Source organism: Nyctibius grandis, chromosome 6, assembly GCF_013368605.1.
Source record: "Nyctibius grandis isolate bNycGra1 chromosome 6, bNycGra1.pri, whole genome shotgun sequence".
NCBI classification, from domain to species: domain Eukaryota; kingdom Metazoa; phylum Chordata; class Aves; order Nyctibiiformes; family Nyctibiidae; genus Nyctibius; species Nyctibius grandis.
Window position 1 is genome coordinate 64586197 of NC_090663.1, and position 17084 is coordinate 64603280.

A 17084-nucleotide genomic window follows, 5' to 3' on the forward strand; every position below is an offset into this window, starting at 1 on the left:
TTCACTGGTCCTGGTGTATGGACCCAAAGCATATGAACTGTGTCCTACAGAGCTCACAGCCTAGATACGGAGCACTAGTTGGATGATGAGCAATTTTGGAAATTTGTTTTTTAAAACCTGTAAATCCCTCCAGTCCTACTAGTTGTTCTCTACCTGTCTTGTGGGAAGAAAAGGGAGCTGGGGAAAGGTATGGGAGGGTGCCCGGTTTGGGGAGGTCATTAGGGATGCTGGAGATGAGCATCCCCTAGAGTAAGATGGAGAGGCTGCAGATGCATGATGGAGACCTGGCAGCCTGTGGTGGGCTTGGGAACTGCTTCGGGGTTGCATGGTGCTTGCTGTGAGAGCTTTGTTGTCAGGGCAAGACTGGAGGTGGGTCCTGGGGGAGGTCTGTTGGATGCTTTTGAATCACACCCCTTTTGATGTATGAGTGCTCTTCTTCGGCAAAGACTTACTGGTTGTCTCTGGGAGTTAGGAGTTGATGTGCAAGTGTCACAACTTTGGTGAAGAAGCTAGTGATGTAACTCAAGAGAGTTACTCTGGTACCACAGGAAGCACAGCTGACTTTAGAGGCAGTTGTCCTAGTTGGTCCATCAGAGGAAAAGGGATCACGAGTAAAACCCTACGCTTTATCAATGGTGAAGATGAATTCTGTCATCACTGGCTGAGTTTTAGCACATGACCGTTGTGCTGTGATTGTCCGGGACATTCCTGGTGGGATAATATTAATGCTTTTGCTGTGAGCTCATTTTCTTTGCCAGCTAATTACAGCTGGGGAAGTTTGAATGCAGATGGAAAGGCTCTGGGATTTCCAGGTAACTTATGTAAGTCTGATAGCAGACCTGTGCATTGTTGATATCATACTGGGCAGAATTATTTTAGAGCATCGCTGAAGGAAAAAAAGTAGCAGCACTTTAGAGCTGCTTTAACATGCCTTCGTGTGTCTACTTTTTGAGACAAACAGAAAATCCAGTTTTCCTCTTTTTGCTAACAGGGGGTTTGTAGTTCTACATATAATGGTACAATTACAGGGATAGCTGTTTTTTCCTAAAGCCAGGGTGAATACGTGGAAACTTGTGGCTGTCACTGCTCCTGACTGAGTTTGCACACATAGGTGAAGTACAGAGTGCTTTGCTTAGGTGAAAGAGCACTTGTTTCAGGAGGCTGGAAACAAGGTGTTACTGTATTCACTTCAAATTATTTAAAAAAAAAAAAAAAAAAAAAAGAAAAAATAATCCCAAGCTACCCTTAGCCATATATTTGCGAGAACAAAACTAGCTCTCGTATCAAGTCTTTGTGCCTCATCATGCATATGTATTGGACCTGGAAGGAATATCTTGTATGGTGAGCTTGCCTGGTTTAGGCTATACCTAGAGCAGTCTGTCTTAGACGGAGCACTTTAAAATTCATTACAGGTTTGCAGGGGAAAAGACCCTAGGGAAGTAGCCTTATCACAATGTCTTAAAGCTGTTGATCTTGAGATCCCCTCCACAACCATATTACTGTTTGTTTGCTGAGACATTGATTTCTGGATGTAGAACATCTTAAACAAAAATAATGAGATGTATTTTACCTGTTTTTCGAAGACTGAATGGGGAAAAAAAAAACCAAAACCAACACGACAATGTTTTCTAAAGCAGAGCCCAAAAGATATTTCCACTAATACATTCAACAAGGAAAATAAATACCCAGCAAAGGCAGCTGCTAGGGGAAAAAAATAATCAACATCTTCTCATTCTCTTTTCATGCAGATATTTAAGTATGCACTGTCTGTTAGAGGCATAGACTGTTTTAAAATATGCGTGCCAAATAGCTTGCAAGTGTTTTGTCTGTTTTCTAGCTGAAGATATGTTGTTTTTTAGAAGGAAATGTGAAGAGACTAATTTTATGATGGGAGAGCTTAGCCTGTGGTTCTTCTTTTCACAGTATGCAGACCTGGGTTCTTCAAAGCTTCACCCCACAGTCCATCCTGCAGCAAATGTCCCCCTCACAGCTACACGCTTGATGAAGCATCCACATCTTGCCTGTGTGAAGAACACTATTTTAGGAAGGAATCAGACCCACCTACAATGGCCTGTACAAGTAAGCATGTGCTTATAGGGTTGTTTCTAATCCTTTCGAGCTGTGCCTGTACTGTGACTAGACATTATGATCCTAATTAATGTGCTTTTACAGGCTCTGGGTTGGAGTCTGAACTAGTCTTGACACACTTGTAATGTCACTGGCATTGTCCACCATACCGCCGGTGACGTGAGAACAGACTTTTCGAAGCCTGTTGCTTCAAAAGCTGGCATTAAACCCAGGAAGTGCTTTTTGTAACGAATGGGTGCTCCATCTCTTGTTGTCCGCTCATGGGTGGATTCAGTGAGCAGCATGGCATTCAGACAACCTCATCGGTGTGTGGATGGTTACCAGTGTGCGGCACACATGTGGCAGAAACGATGGGTAGTGCTTGTCAGTGGTAGGCATGGATCGAGTCTACACGGTCTTGCTTAGTATCATCTCTTAGCTTGTTTTCGGTAAACAAGCAGGGAGAGAGCCCTACCTTTCCAAGCTGCCTGGAGATGGGCGTTCTTCAGGGTAGCCTTAAAACCCTGCGATGGAAACTGCTTCTCCAAACCTGCAGCAAAAAATGTAGAGCTTATCCCCTTGGTGTAGGGGGATGGTAGCAAATTGGGGTATTGGGGGTCCGAGGTGGAGTTGGTGGAATCAGAATCACTAATTTTGCCCTTTTCCTGCCATCTGTGATCTATCTTGTCAGCTGTACCTTGAAAGTTTGTTGTTCAGTTTATGTTTCAGATACTTAAGACCACAATTTGCATGCCCCCAGCTAGTACCACTGAATGTAGCACAGGCCACAGGTTTTTGCTGAGCTGGTTCTGTCATGCTCCGAATGTGATTTTTGTGGTGCAAAAGTAGTTAAAAGGACTGAAGAGGAGCTGAACTACTGGGGCAGGAGCAGGTAGATCTTCCAAGGAACTTAAGCGATGGAGATAGGTTTATGAGTCTGTGCACACTCAGAGCCACTGGGCAACAGTGCAGAGGTGACTTCCATACTGTTTACTTGCATCATGCAGGCATGGTAGTGGCTTTTTGTGCCTTCATCCCAGTGAATATAGATGTCCTTCCTAGCTTCCCAAGTTTGCACTTCAAAAAGAGAAAGATAAAGTCTTTTCCTGTTGGAGAGATGCTCTTGCAAAGGAAATTGCCCTCGGCAGGTCTCTGCTTGCCCGCAGGATGCACTTGGAGCAGAATTAGGGGCCTTCAACTCTGCGTTTGCTTTTCATCAGCCAAAGGAGCATGAAGCATGTGGCTGTTGGAAGGTGTGCTGCAGGGAAATAGAAGACAGCCTTAGGCAGCGTAGCAGTAGCTGGTGCTGGAGGATCAAAGTGGTCTGGAGGCGAGTCATGCAAGCACTTCTCAGTTTATTAAATAGATATGCGGGTGTCTTTTGGAGCGGTAGCTAGGGTGGGTTACAGCATGAAAAACTTTGATACCAGGGCTTCTTGATGTCCATTTTGCCCCTTGGCCTGACTTTAAAAAGACAAATAAATGAGAGACAATGAGGTCCAGCGTGGTATTGGGAAATTGGAAGGGAGAGGAGTACTTTGAGCTCTGAAAATGCACATAAAATCGGCTTTTCTGTGCAGGCAGAACCAAAGCCAGGGACTGCTACAGAGTTATGCAAGACTGCCGGTGTCCACAGTGCCTCCTGCCCACCACTGGTGGTGTTGCTCTCTGTCCCTTCTCAGGATGGAGGGGTATGCATCCAGTCTGTCCTGCTGCTGAATTAGCACAGGGAAAGAGCTGCCATCCCTGAGGGAGAGGTTTATGCATGCCTGTGACCTGAGCGTAGGGCAGGATTTTCAGAGAGGCACAAGCAGGCTTGGTGACCAGCTCAAGTTAAAAAGAAATGAAATTCGAGTGCCTGTCTCCCCCAGGTTTCTGGTGCAATTTGAATCCTGGAGGTAAAGGCTGTAATTTCTGATTCTACAAATACCACAGGATTTTCTTTTTATATTTATTTGGGGATTTTATGCTTACTTGTTTTGTTTGGGGTTTTTGTTTGTTTGTTTGTTTGTTTTTTAGTTTGTTTGGGGGTTTTAAATGTTTGGGTGGTTTTGTTTTGGGGTTTTTTTTTGTTTTGAAAGCTTAATATAAAAGCGCAGGCATGGTGCCTGAAGCTGTATTAGAATATGGCTTGGCAGGGTACCTAGTGCTTCTGGGGTAGATGAGAGGTTTAATGCCAACCAAGGCACTGCTCAGCTTCTGTTGCCCACTGCAAACCCTGGTGCAGCAGTTGAGGATGTTGCAGCATCTCTGCTGGCATTCATGCTTACTACCCGAAAAGCAGGGTGGATCGTCCGAGCCTTCTCCATGTGCTTCAGTCACCCTCGCTTGCCCTACGCATCTTTTCTTGGCATTTTGTCCTAATCCAGCTATATTTGTGCTGAAGATGATGCGGAGGGCCCATGTGCTACCCCAGCTCAGCTGCAGGGGTAGTAAATTTTGGCAGGGACAGTAAAGACGAGGTAGCTACACTAACATTTTAAGCCAGTTCAATTAGATCTGGAAGGGAACATCTCATCGTGAATGGAAACACAAGTGAGACAGACTTGAGTCATGACTGGTAGGAAAATATAGCAAGTTTTTTGTATGTTTTTATTATTTATTACCGCAGAGGTTAATAATATTCATAGGATTCCCTGAACTTGAAATCTAGTTAATTTTAGAGAATACATCAATGTCCATTTTTAGCTCTACACCTGCAAAGTCCCCTTGCCAGTCGGTATAGCTATAAAAATCACATTTTTCTAATTTAAAGCAAATGCTTTTCAGTCCCAAGCTGCATGAGTCTCCCCACCACTACCAGCATCACTAAAGAAAGCTAACTAACTGCTACACCACTGTCAACTGCTCAGATAAGTACAGTAGCGGGGGGTAAATAAATACATTTTTATGTATTTTTTTCTAGTTCCTTAAGCATGTTTATAAGTAATGATTGGTAATTTTGAAATTAATAGTGCTGTGATGCAGTCTGAAATAATTACTGCCCTCAGACAAAAAAAATGCTGGGTCCTGATGGGCATTTGAGAATTCTCTTAACACTATTATGTATCTTCCAGGTAGTAAGTGGTTTTTATTTCTTCTTAACTAAGTAATCCTAGCTTCAGTTCCTTGCATAACATCTCTTTAAAATGAAAATGTAGTTACACCCTTTTTTTTTCCCCCGTCCCATCTCTGACAAGTAACCCTATTGCTGTTCAGAGCATATTGGGGAAATATTTTTAATAGTATAACACACGGGACAAATTGAAGATTTTCTAGTTTTCAGTGTAATATCCTACTCGCAAAAAATTTACCGTTAACTTTATTTTGAGTGTGTAAATATATATGTTTGTATCTCAAGGGTAATTTCTCTCTCAGGTTATATTTTTAAAATATGTGCCTCAGCAAACAACAGGTTTGCTCTCCATCAAGAAAAATACCAATATCTTTGACTTCAGAAAGTATTTGCCTCTGGTCAGTAAATTGTGGTGCAGCAGGGGTGAATCTTACTTGCTTTTGATGTAAAGTGGCAGATTAAAAAAAAAAAAAAAAAAAAAAAAAAATCAGTAAACTAGTATCTTTGTCCTTGACAAAAGGAGGTTGGAAATTAAAACAGAACTTCTTAGCAGACCTAGGGCCCCCCTCTTCGGAAGGTAAACGACCATTTTGTTCTCCCAGTTGTGATTTATCAAAGTTTTACCCCAGTGTGGTTTCAAGATTCTTCAAGTAGGTCTTGTTAGATATCTGTAGACTACTAAAGACCTTCCTCTGAGCCCTTGTGAGAATGCTAATTTTATAGGTTATGAAGTCCCACTAGCTTCAAAGCACTTCCACTGAAGTTGATGTTTTTAAGCCTTCAAGAAGAGCAGCTGACTCTTCTGTACAAAGCAAATAAAAACCTCTGGTGACTTTACAAAAGTAATAAATTATCCCCTGTTAAAGACACATTGTTCAGTAAGTGTTTCTTGTGTCCGAGTTCTTTATTTTTTCCTAGAGTACTGGTAGCAGTAAAAGGGCATTCATCCAGTGGAAGAAAAAATGAGCAATTTAACTGGTAAAAAACATACAAAAAACTCCTGAGTGCAATATATATAACTCCATACTGCTCCAGCGATGAATTTCATAGTTTCCATTATATCAGTACATATAGTTACCATTATATCAGTATATATGACAGTGCAGAAAATAGCCCTGACTTGAGCTTTGCCTTGGTGTCATTAGCTAAATAGCACTGAGTCCCTGTGGCGCAGATTGCGAGTGGATTGCTCCGCGTTCGTAGTGATCTGAAGTGATCACAGAACAAAACAAAGCTGATCTGTTTCCTAAACTAACTTAGCTTTTGTCTTCAACCGCTTTTCCCCTGAAGGAAAATAATATATCAAGATTATTTATTTCCTCTGGCAGCGAGTTTCTCATTGAATCAGAACAGCTTGAGTCGAAATCATGACAGTCTTATCAGTGTTACCAATTTTATAGACTTAAAAATGGGAATAGGAAAGGGAAATAGAGGAAAATGCTTCTGATTTATAAGGTAATTTCATTTATGCAACACTGCCTGTTTTAAATAACGAATCGAGTTTAATTATCACAACAAAATGAGAAGATGACAGCCTAAGACAGGCTGTTAAATTCATATGGATTTCTAGCTGGTGAAGCTACTTGTTGGGCTCCTTTCAAGGAACCGCTTGTGGATTTTGACAGCTTTATTCAAACTAAAGGGGAGTGTGTTGCCTTTCCTCCTCTACCTCCCTTGAAAAAATCCCAGTCTTTGCTGTATAGCTTCTGGTGGTGCTGTGACTAAAATCCATCTGGCTTGCTTTGATAAATTTCCCCTTTCTTCCTCGTTCATTAGCATTCCCTGAGTATATAACGTGTATCTCGTGCATGAGATTCCTGCTTGTCCTTTCCCATTGTCTTTAGGGTGTATCTGCAGCTTGCCCTTCATCTCCAACACAAGCCTGTTAAAAAGTTCGCGGCACCTTCTGCATGTAAACAGTCTTGGAGGTGTCTCCAGGTGGGCTTTGCTTGCCCAGCCGTGGCCTTTCCCAGCATGAGGAAGGAAGACAAGCTCGCCTTTTGCAGGAGCTCTGGTACCTCTGCAGCAGCTGTTCTTCCTTGGATAGCCTTGCCAGTGCCACGCTGGCATCCTGAGTGGGGAGGCTTGGCAAAATAAGCAAGTGGAGTGTGGCTACAACCAACTGTGCTAGAGCTTCACGGGACCAAGAAGGCTGCCATTGAGTAGCCAGATACGGCCGTGTTTCCAGTGGCCCGTGTAGATCACCATCTGCTTTGGGCTACAGTGAGCGTCTCACTTAGGTGTGATTCGGATGCCCAAGCTTAGGTTTCATGTTGCCAAATAGCTGATGGGGGAGGGGCGGGTGCATCCAAAGGAAAGATTCAGTGTCTGAGTTGAGTACCTAAGTACCGTGAATAGCCCAGTGCGTGTCTTTTTTAGGACCTAGGGCTAGTAATATAGGGTCAGTGTGGCAAGGAGGGGGGGATTCTTGCCCTTGGTGAAGCTTGCAGTGATTTGGGCAGAGCAAAGATTTGCAGCTCCCTTCGCAGGAAGAGCAAGGAGAGCACCAGAGGCAATGCCCTGGGTGGAGTGCTCCTCCTGTTGGGTTTGAGCCAGCCCCGTGTCTTGTCCACCTGTGCAGGTGGCTGCATGCCAACGCAGACCCTTTGAGGTGAGGTGGGAGTGCTCAGAACAAATCCCCGTTTTCCCAGTTCTTCGGGTGCTGCTGCAAATGGTCCCCATGTACTTTTTCGCATGTAAGCAGCAGAGCATCTCTTTTCAGCCTAGAGAGTAGTAGAGAGTAGGATGACTGATAATACTGTTTTTATCATGTGTTTTTCTCACTTTACAAACCAGGACCCCCCTCTGCTCCTCGGAGTGCCGTCTCAAATGTTAACGAGACTAGTGTCTTTCTGGAATGGATTCCCCCTGCTGATACTGGTGGAAGGAAAGATGTGTCTTATTATATTGCATGCAAGAAGTGCAGCTCACACTCAGGTCTGTGTGAGGCATGTGGCGGTCATGTCAGGTACCTCCCCCAGCAAACCGGCCTGAAAAACACCTCTGTCATGATGGTGGATCTGCTTGCTCATACAAACTATACCTTTGAAATTGAGGCAGTGAATGGAGTGTCCGACCAGAACCCAGGAGCCCGGCAGTTTGTGTCTGTAAATGTAACCACAAACCAGGCAGGTAAGTGGATCTTCAACTGGGGGAATGTCTGGAGTGGGAGCCTGAGCCAGTCGGACCTGGTGCAGATCTCCCTTTGAAATGGGTGGAAGTCCCTAGCATGGAGGGCTGGACTGTGGCCTCTTCAAATACTCGTGTGGGGGTGGTTGTCTCTCATAGGTTATAATTACTGCAGTCTTCAACATATTTGCTTCCAACAGGACACACTTTTAGGATTTGTGGCTTTTTCCTTTTACACTAAGCTACTCGGAGATCCCTCTACTTCTTTGCATTTTGGTGTATCCACCCACTAAACCAGAAAGAAAGGGACCATTGCCTCTCCTGTTGGGAAGGGGAAATTTCTAAGAGTTCGTTTCAATTCCAAATGCCAATAGTTAAAACGTCCTAACTTTGCAAACAGTTAACCTGAGAAAATTGTTTTGAGTGGCTTTAGGAAATTTAATCCCTCTTTTGCACTGTGATGCTAAAGTGACTGGACTCAGGCTGGTGAGATATATGGTACATTGTCACTGCTTCTCCAACAAGGTAGGGCTAACATGTCGTTGCATACTGTGTCCTTGGTTTTGCACTGTACAGGCAGAGGTCATGTAGACTGGTTTGTTCCTTTGTCCAGGGCTCAGATCTGTCTGCCTTTCCTTTGCCCAGAGGCTGAAAACATCCGAGCTGTTGCCTTGGATGCAGATAGGGAGTTGCCATTGTCCCCTGTCATTTGGAAGTGTGATAGGAGGCAAAAACACGGTCACATCTCCTTCCATGCACATCAACACACCAGGCACATCACATGGCTTCTGTAAGCCCTGGAGACCTTTCTATCCTTCTTCTCTTGTCCCTCACGCTCTATGTTTTAGGGTCTCTCCCTTTGCCTACCTGGCTTGCTTCCTGTGTTTTAATTCAGGGCTCCCCAGTGGCACTTGTCCTCTGTGGAGCCCTTCCAGGAACATGAATCGGTGGCATTTGGGACTGTGAGAGACTGTGCTACCAGTTCACCAGAGCCACCCCTTGCCGCCTTCTTACAGACAAGACTTAGCCAGGAAACCCAGTGCAGTACGCAGCGTAACAGCTAGATGGAGATTGGCAGATCCTCACTGCGGAGCAGAAAAATGCTAGCTGGAGCAGGGCTGCATGTCATTCCTGCTACCCAGGTGTACACCTGCGGGCTTGGCAGCCAGCAGCAAGAGCGTGTGATCGCATCACACTTCATCAGATACCTACCCTGGTAAATAGACTGCATTGTTGAAGTGTTGGACACAATGTTTGGATATATCTCAAGGAGAGGAAATAAGGGCATGCTGGGGTTGCTGCTGATGGGGTTACTGCTAATGGATGTGGTAGGAAATCTTCTGGAGGAACATCAGTGGATGGCAGTATGACACCTGTTGAAGGCACCTGTTTAAAGCAGATCAGTGGGTGTCAGAGTCATAATGGTGTTTACTGTTTTCCCATTGTGAAAGCTGCTCTGTTGTTGGAAAAAGTATATTTTCCTGTTAGTGGGTTTGCATCCTGTTAGTGGGTTTGCATTAGTATTTCATTGCTGGCATTGGATTTTCCCTGATGTGTGGATGTGGAGTTAAATCCACATGGACTTCAGTAAATGTAGCTACAGGAGAGGAGAGGATACATTGCTGATCAGTGCAGACTGTGAGGAAATGGTCCTGGTTTGTGAGTTATGTCCCAAATTCCCCATACTTGCAGCAGGATTTATCCACGTAGCTGCCTTCCTGTGCATGAGGCCAAAAATAACCTCCTTGCACAGTTGTCACTTTGAGCCTTGTATTGAAAGATCTGTCATAGGAAATAGTAGACCTGTGACGAAAGTGGTTCATGCTAAGGACAAGTGGGTAAGTGTAGCTTCTGGTTCAGTCTCACTGCTTACCCCGGTGGAGCCACAATCAAGGGAAATACTAATGGATCAAGCCATGAGTGTTTCATTCACTGTGTGATGTTGAAATTGCATCTGTATGCTCTTGTGTTTGATTCAACAGGAGGCTGACTCAAACCTCTGTCCAAAGCAAGGAGTGGTGACTGTATATTGTTGTCTCTCTGTCTGGCCCCACTTCTCATTCAAGACGAGAACTGTCTGCTGCAGCTGTAGCATCAAACGTGCCTCCCAGTAATGTGCTCTTTTGGCATTACCAGGGATGATCATCGGTTTGTCCATGCCAGAAATAAAGCAGCTGTAGAGAGGGACTTTGCAAATCAGACTACCTGCCTAGCATGGAAAGTGGATATATGTTTTCTTAAGGTGCCTCTGAAAAATGTCCTTTGAGGCAAGTAATGGAGGTGTGCAGGTGGAGTGGTCCATGCCTGGCCATGCCAGAGATGCTGGATATCTCTGAAACAGCCTCACCTTCAGCTATCCTTTCTCAAATAAGAGCAGGCAGGGCACATGGGCTTCAGGGAGTCTCAGCCCCATCATCTTCCCCCTGAAATTACAACCAAGAGATGCAGCTCTGGGGCATCATCCTTTCCCTTGCACAGGTTTTCTGATGGTGTGATTATATTTTCATGAAGGCTGGTATAATGAAGTTGAGTCACTAAAGGCAGTGACACAAGGCCAACTGCAGCAGCAGGAGAAGTCCTGCTACAAGAACTGCTGGCTGCAGAAAATGAAAAAATTGCATGCTGTGAGATAGGTCTGGCTGCTGGAGTCCTGCTGGTAGGTATTCACTAACCCAGCACTGCAGAGAAATGCCAGGGCCTGTTTTGTTGGTTTGGCTTTTGTCCAACCCCAAAAGACCATGCTAATTTCAGGACTGCAGAGAACGCGCAGGCAGCGGGGTGCTGGCGCACCACCTCTTCTGTGCATGGGAGCTTTTGGCAGCAGAAAACTGCCTCTGGTTTGGGCTCTCCAAGGGATTGCTTCCTGAAAAGAAATGTGCTTTTATCCAAAATAATTTGTCCCCCTTCATCTCTCCCCGTTTTAAAATGATGAGAAAAAGAATTGGCACCAGCAATCAGTCTGGCATTTTCAGACTGATGTAATTTTCCTCTGAACTTTTGAAATCAGATTTGGAAATACAGAAAGGAAACAGTAATGTTTTGTGCACAAGAGGAGGCAGATCAGCTAATCTCAGCTGGTGACCCCATCATGCTCCTACTCCCCCAGTCTCTGGGGACCTAACGGTACGTGGGATGGGACCGGTCCGTGCAGGATGCAGTGGCCTTAGGCTCTGGGTACAGGACTAGTTCCCCTGTCACCCTCTTGCAATCCCCAAACCTCTGCTGTTTCTGTGGGATTTTGCAGAAGTTTTCTGCTGGAAAACATGTATCTAGAAAGGGTGAGCGACGTCACAAGTGAGGGGACGTGTGGAAAGTGAGATGGCCTCCATCTTGACTACCCTAGAGCTGCTGCAGGCAAACAGAGGACCTTATTCCCTTTGTAGGCACATGGGTTGGCTAAAACATTGTTCTCCCCTATGGGATTGCTGCAAAATACATGCCCAAGGGACTTCCCAGCACAGATGCCAGGGAGCCATCTGTAGTGCACTCTCACAGTGCATTAAAAAGTGTGCCTCATGCATGTGGGCTGGAGCCCCGTGAATAATTCTTAAGTGTCAGTGATAGGACTGAGTTAGCCATCCTTTTCTTGTTAGTGGTTTTGCTCAAGTTTTTGGTTTTTTGAAACTGCCACCTATTTAGACGGTTTCCAGAGAGCAGTCTGCTTGTGCTGCTGATATTGACATTTGCTTTTCAAGTGACAACTGCATGATGTTTTTTCTCTCAGCAATTTCACCAAGCTGGATGATTAAGTAGCACTGTCACTCTAGACAGAGATGTGCATCTCCCTTGAGGTCTTTTGTCTTATCTGCCCTGTATACAGAAAGCACCTACCATGATGTCTTGGTCAGAGACGTGTGTCTCGTAATGGGTCCGTAGGGAGTAAGCAGTTGTGATTCATGGTTGCCTGCGCACCCGTTGTATCATTGTAGGAGCACACTGGGAAGATGCAATGTTTAAAACCTTTCTAGGCTTAGAACCTGCCAAGAGTGTTCACTTTAAGCCAGCCTTAACAGCTGAGCAATTTTCTCTGCTTTTTGTTTCCAGCATCTCCCATGCTGGGCATGGCTTCGGGCATGGAGCTGGCCTGGAGGCAGGGGGTGTGAGAGTAGAGCGGTTGTCCTGCTGGCATCCCAAATGCCACAGACTCCTTTACACTTAAAGACCTTCTCTGTGTGTGTTTTCAGATAAGACCCTTGCCTGTTTGCTGTTTGAAAAAGTCAGAAGCCAGCATTCAATCCCCTTCTGTGACCTGCATGATATTTTTGAGCCTTTTTGGGGGAGAAAGGGAAGAAAGATCCACACGTGCTTGCTAACAGAGGAGGAGTTAACGTGTATAATGCCTCAAGAAGTCTGCATGCTGGAGGCCAAACCAGCGATACAAGTTGCATCCTGTGATGCAACGCTATTTAACCAAAGGTGTTGGAGGACAGGACCTGGCAACTCGTACTGCTGCCTGGGAGGCACGGCTAGGTTCTTGCTTGGTGAAAAAAACCACTAGATGCTTGGAGTAGCTGGAAAGCTCTTGGAGCAGAGAGGTATGCTGACATCACTGATCCTCACTCTGATGGTGCAGGCTGGGATGCTGCAGTGGCGGGGAGCAAGGGAGAAGGTGTTTTCCTTAGCACTTGGGAAGTACCAGTCTTTGAAAAGAAGCCAAGGGCGATTCAGAAAGGGAAACCTGCAACATAGAGCTTGTTGCAATCTTACGTCGGCAGCCGCGTGCTCTTGAAACTGACAGATTGCAGCCCTGCACAGTTTGGGGAGAAAACATCAGAAAATGAGGCATGCTTCCCAGCACAGCCACCTTCTTGCCACTTGTTGCATGCATCTCACATGAGAAGCAAGACTGGTTTTGCAGCTCTGCTTTTCAACCAGAACTGCTGACCTAGGGCCTGCAAAAGCTTAAGCAGATGCTTATTTTTGGAAAACTTCCTTTCCACAGCCAGGGTGGTGAGCAAGGCTTGCCTGTAAACGTCCATTGTAACAGTACTTGATCCACTGAGCTGCATCATCTTCCCAGCAATGGTCAGTAGTGGATGCCATAGAAAGGGTATGAGCCTCAGGCAGACACATACCTGTGCTTCCTTAGAGTGCTCTGCAACCTCCGGGGACAACCTCTTTGTGCTTTATAGCCCTTAATGGATTTTTCTCCCATGAATTTGTCTAATCATTTTATGAACTCCAAGAAAATTTTAGCAGCTGCAGGCAATCCTATATGAATTCGGTATGTCTGATAGTTTAAGCTGTGCTTTAGATTCACGTTGGTCAGGGAGGAGATATTAGTGGCATAAATAGAGGGGTTAAGGCTTGCAATTGCCCATCTATTTGGAAAGCACTGCCATTTAGAGATGCTGCACTAGCTTCCAGTGCCTTAACACAGGTATTGCAGCATTTAACCTAGAACGATGTACTCTTAAAAGCAAAGTGTAATCTTCCATACTAGGACGGGCCAATACAGGGGTATTTTAATAAGCAGAGGTAAACTAATACTGCATTAAAGACCATGGTCTCCATTTAAACCTGGGTGCACCCTGCACTGTAGTGAGTGGCAGCATGGCTACGCCTTGCGGCAGGATCCTTCTGCTGACTGTGAACACCCTTTGTGTCCAGGGAGATGTGAAAATGAGTATCAAGCTGCCAGTGAGGGTTCAGGCAGGAAGAGAGAATAATTTCATTTGTGAAGTCCCATGCATGTGCTGGTAATCAGCTTCAAGAAGTATTTTGCTTTATTTTTGAAGTGTGGTCACATGTAATCAGAGAATGCAATTGTAGGTAGTTAAAAAATAAACACGCTGGCAGAGGAAAGTAAAACCTGAAAGCCAGTGTTGCACAAAAGGTTTATTGTTTGATTTTTTTTTTTGTGATGGCTGCATTTATTCTGAATGCAAAATCTTCATCCACCATCCTATTCCAGAATTGTGAGTTCACCCCAGCCCAGATGAATTATGGATCAGCTGAATATTTTACAGTTTTATTTATAACTCCCCAGTCAGTAATTGCTACTTTTTCATAGTTTGTTATGAGTCCTTTTGTTATACTTGGAGTATTAGAAATACATGCTTGAATATTGAAAGAATTCTTTGGAATATGAAAAAAATCCCAAAATTATGATACAACTTTTAGTTAGAGGTCATTTTTATTCTTGAAGTGAGACAACCCTGTTGGTGATATATGAGGACATTAAAAGATGAAATAAAAAGCATTTTCCTGCATCTACAGACAGATCTTTCAATTTTGACATGAAATTAAAATGTCTTATATATAGATGAAAATAAAAATAGTAGGAAATAGTTGTCCCCATCCACCCTGCTCCTAAAAAAGGGGAAGAGAAAGGCACAGAAGTTCTCATGATAGATTCAATGAATGATATCTATTGCGTGTTGTGCAGTAGGGTGCAGGTTTTACCATCTCCCATTGGCAGTGAGACAGATATCTTTATGGTAAAGCGATTAGTCTCCTTCAAAGCGTGCTACTTGTGAGGCGGTCACACCAGCTATGAAAAAGCAAATGCCAGGTTACACCTGGGGAAAATTTATCCATGGGCTGCACCTGGATGGTGCCATGCAGCTGGGTATGAGGGAGCAAGAGCTGCCCAAAATACCCGGCTTGAGGTGCTGCAGCCAGCAGGACTGACACTGATTCCTCTGTAACATCCTGGAGCCACACGGATCACCGCCAGCAGCGCAGCCTCAGGCTTAGGGTAAAGTAGCGGAGATTGGACAGCCCAAGTCTAGATTTTTAGAGGTGTATGAGGAGAAAATACTGGTATTTTCCAAAAAGCATAGAGCAGACTGTGCTGCAATCAGATGTGGTAAGAGCTTCACAAGGTCAGAGCTGTAAGAAACTTGTGTTTTTGCAGAGCACCACTGATGTATCATTGCAAGAGTGATAGCGCTGGTTTAAAATTTTATGTCCCATTTTGCTGGCATATTTTTAAAGGATTGCCAAGTAATCTTATATTAATCTAATTCTAATCACCTTAAAACACAGTTTTTGGGGCCAAGGAGTTCTCTTTGTATTATGCTGAGCACAGTACTTGGCAGAGAGCAAAAGTAAAGCATTTAAAATTGTTTCATTGCCCAGATGACATCAATTTATAGATTTTTTTTTTTTCCATGAATGCAGCTTCTCATTTTTACTGCCAATAAAATCCTATTCAGCTCTTTAGTCTCAGTCTGCAAGCTGATAATTCCTTTGTCTGATATGTTATTTCTCTGATTTTAGCATTAAAAGTAATTCTATATTTTTAACACTCTGCATATATGATACTTCTGAAAGTGCTCTTAAGACACCAGAACTCAAAAATAGCCAAAAAAAGAATGTAAAAATACTTCCAGTGCTGTTAGAGAAATAGCAGGGTACTTGTAGGCATTTAATAAACATCCCACTTGCTCTCTGACTGTGGCTTCTTTATCGTAGCAAGTAAACTCTTTATAGTAATCTTCCTCAAAAGTTAAATATAATGGTGGAGGAGCCAGAGTGGTTTGAAACATTTGCATTTCAGTAATTGTGCATTGAGTGAGCTGTGCTATAGAAACACCACTCAGCGTATAGCGACTTCACGGGGCATTTCTTTTTTCCCCTGCAACTATTGTTCTGATAATATGAATTTCAATGAGCATGAAGGTGTAAATATGCACATGGCAACATGTACGTGTTTGTGTGTGTACGAACATGCAGGACACGTGCCAGGCAGAAGACGGAGGTTACCTGTTGTTTTATATGGATATCTGTGACAGCTTGGTAAAGCTCACACGGTTCAGATGCCTTTCACTCTGGCTGCCCTCGTACCAAATTGCATGCTATCTGGGCCCACGTTCAAAGAGGGTGGCTCTCTGTGCTGCAAGGCCACTCGACAGTTTTCTGGCTCTATTTTCCTCCTGCCTGCTTTCTTTTGCCTTAAGCCCAACCTTTCCTTAATATGCAGTTTGTAGTTTATCTATTTATTTGTTCATTTGGCCAGATTTTTTCCCCTCGGTTGCTGATTCACCTGGTGTTAGCACCCACGGAGCAGGCTGGCATCTCGGGAAGGATTTTGCTGTATCCAAACTGAGCTCCAGCTTGCAACGTGCATGAATTACAGGTTCCCAATTAGTATTTTACAGTATCACGCTGAAATGCTTTTCTCTTCTGGATTGCTTGTTATTGAAGAGGGGTGTTTCAGCGAGGCTTGGAAGGTTTTTTCTTCTACTGTGGTTGCTATTACAGTGCACTTCAACAACAACCCCCTTGCTCGTTCATCGAAAGACATCTGAAATGCTATTTCTGGCACTTGTATTTCTTGCAAAGGGTTAATGTAAAAGCAGTAATAGGGCTGGCTAGTGCTTTATCCCAGTTTACTGCCTCTCCTCTCCTCGCTCTGGGGGGGATAAGGGTGTTGGCCATGGACTGGAGAGCTCTACCTGGAGAGCCAAGAGCAGTGCCAAGGTGACAGCCCAGCAGTAAACCCTATTTCTTCTACAGCAGCTGGTCCAAAGTTCAGCTACGTGCAAATACTACAAAAAGCTCAAGAGCTGGAAGGCTTTAATTAAAATGCACTTCAGATGTGCTCGTTTGCTGGTGTGGTGGAATGCTTTCTGCATCTCCCGGTCCTGGAGGAACAGCCCTGATCAAAGCGAGCAACTAATGGGATTTCCGACTAGATCAGTACAATAGAAATCACCAGAAGGAAAGCGTTATTATTTATTTATTTTCCTGCTTCTTCAGACTTGATAATTTTTAAGAATACGGGATCTGATCAAAAGGCCCTGTACAAATTGATGCAGGACACCCACTGGCTATGGCGGCACTGGGTGAGGGTTTTTCTGCTGCAGTGCAGCAAGCCGGGGCAATG

General features: G+C 44.3%; 1 protein-coding gene across 1 annotated transcript in view; it reads left to right on the forward strand.

Annotated features, from left to right (window-relative positions):
- The window catches only part of EPHA5 (EPH receptor A5), a 208058-nt gene that overhangs the window by 110552 nt on the left and 80422 nt on the right, over window positions 1-17084 (forward strand). The window contains 2 exon segments of the mRNA XM_068403694.1: window positions 1924-2079; window positions 7919-8254. Of these exon segments, the coding sequence (XP_068259795.1) occupies window positions 1924-2079; window positions 7919-8254 (492 nt within the window).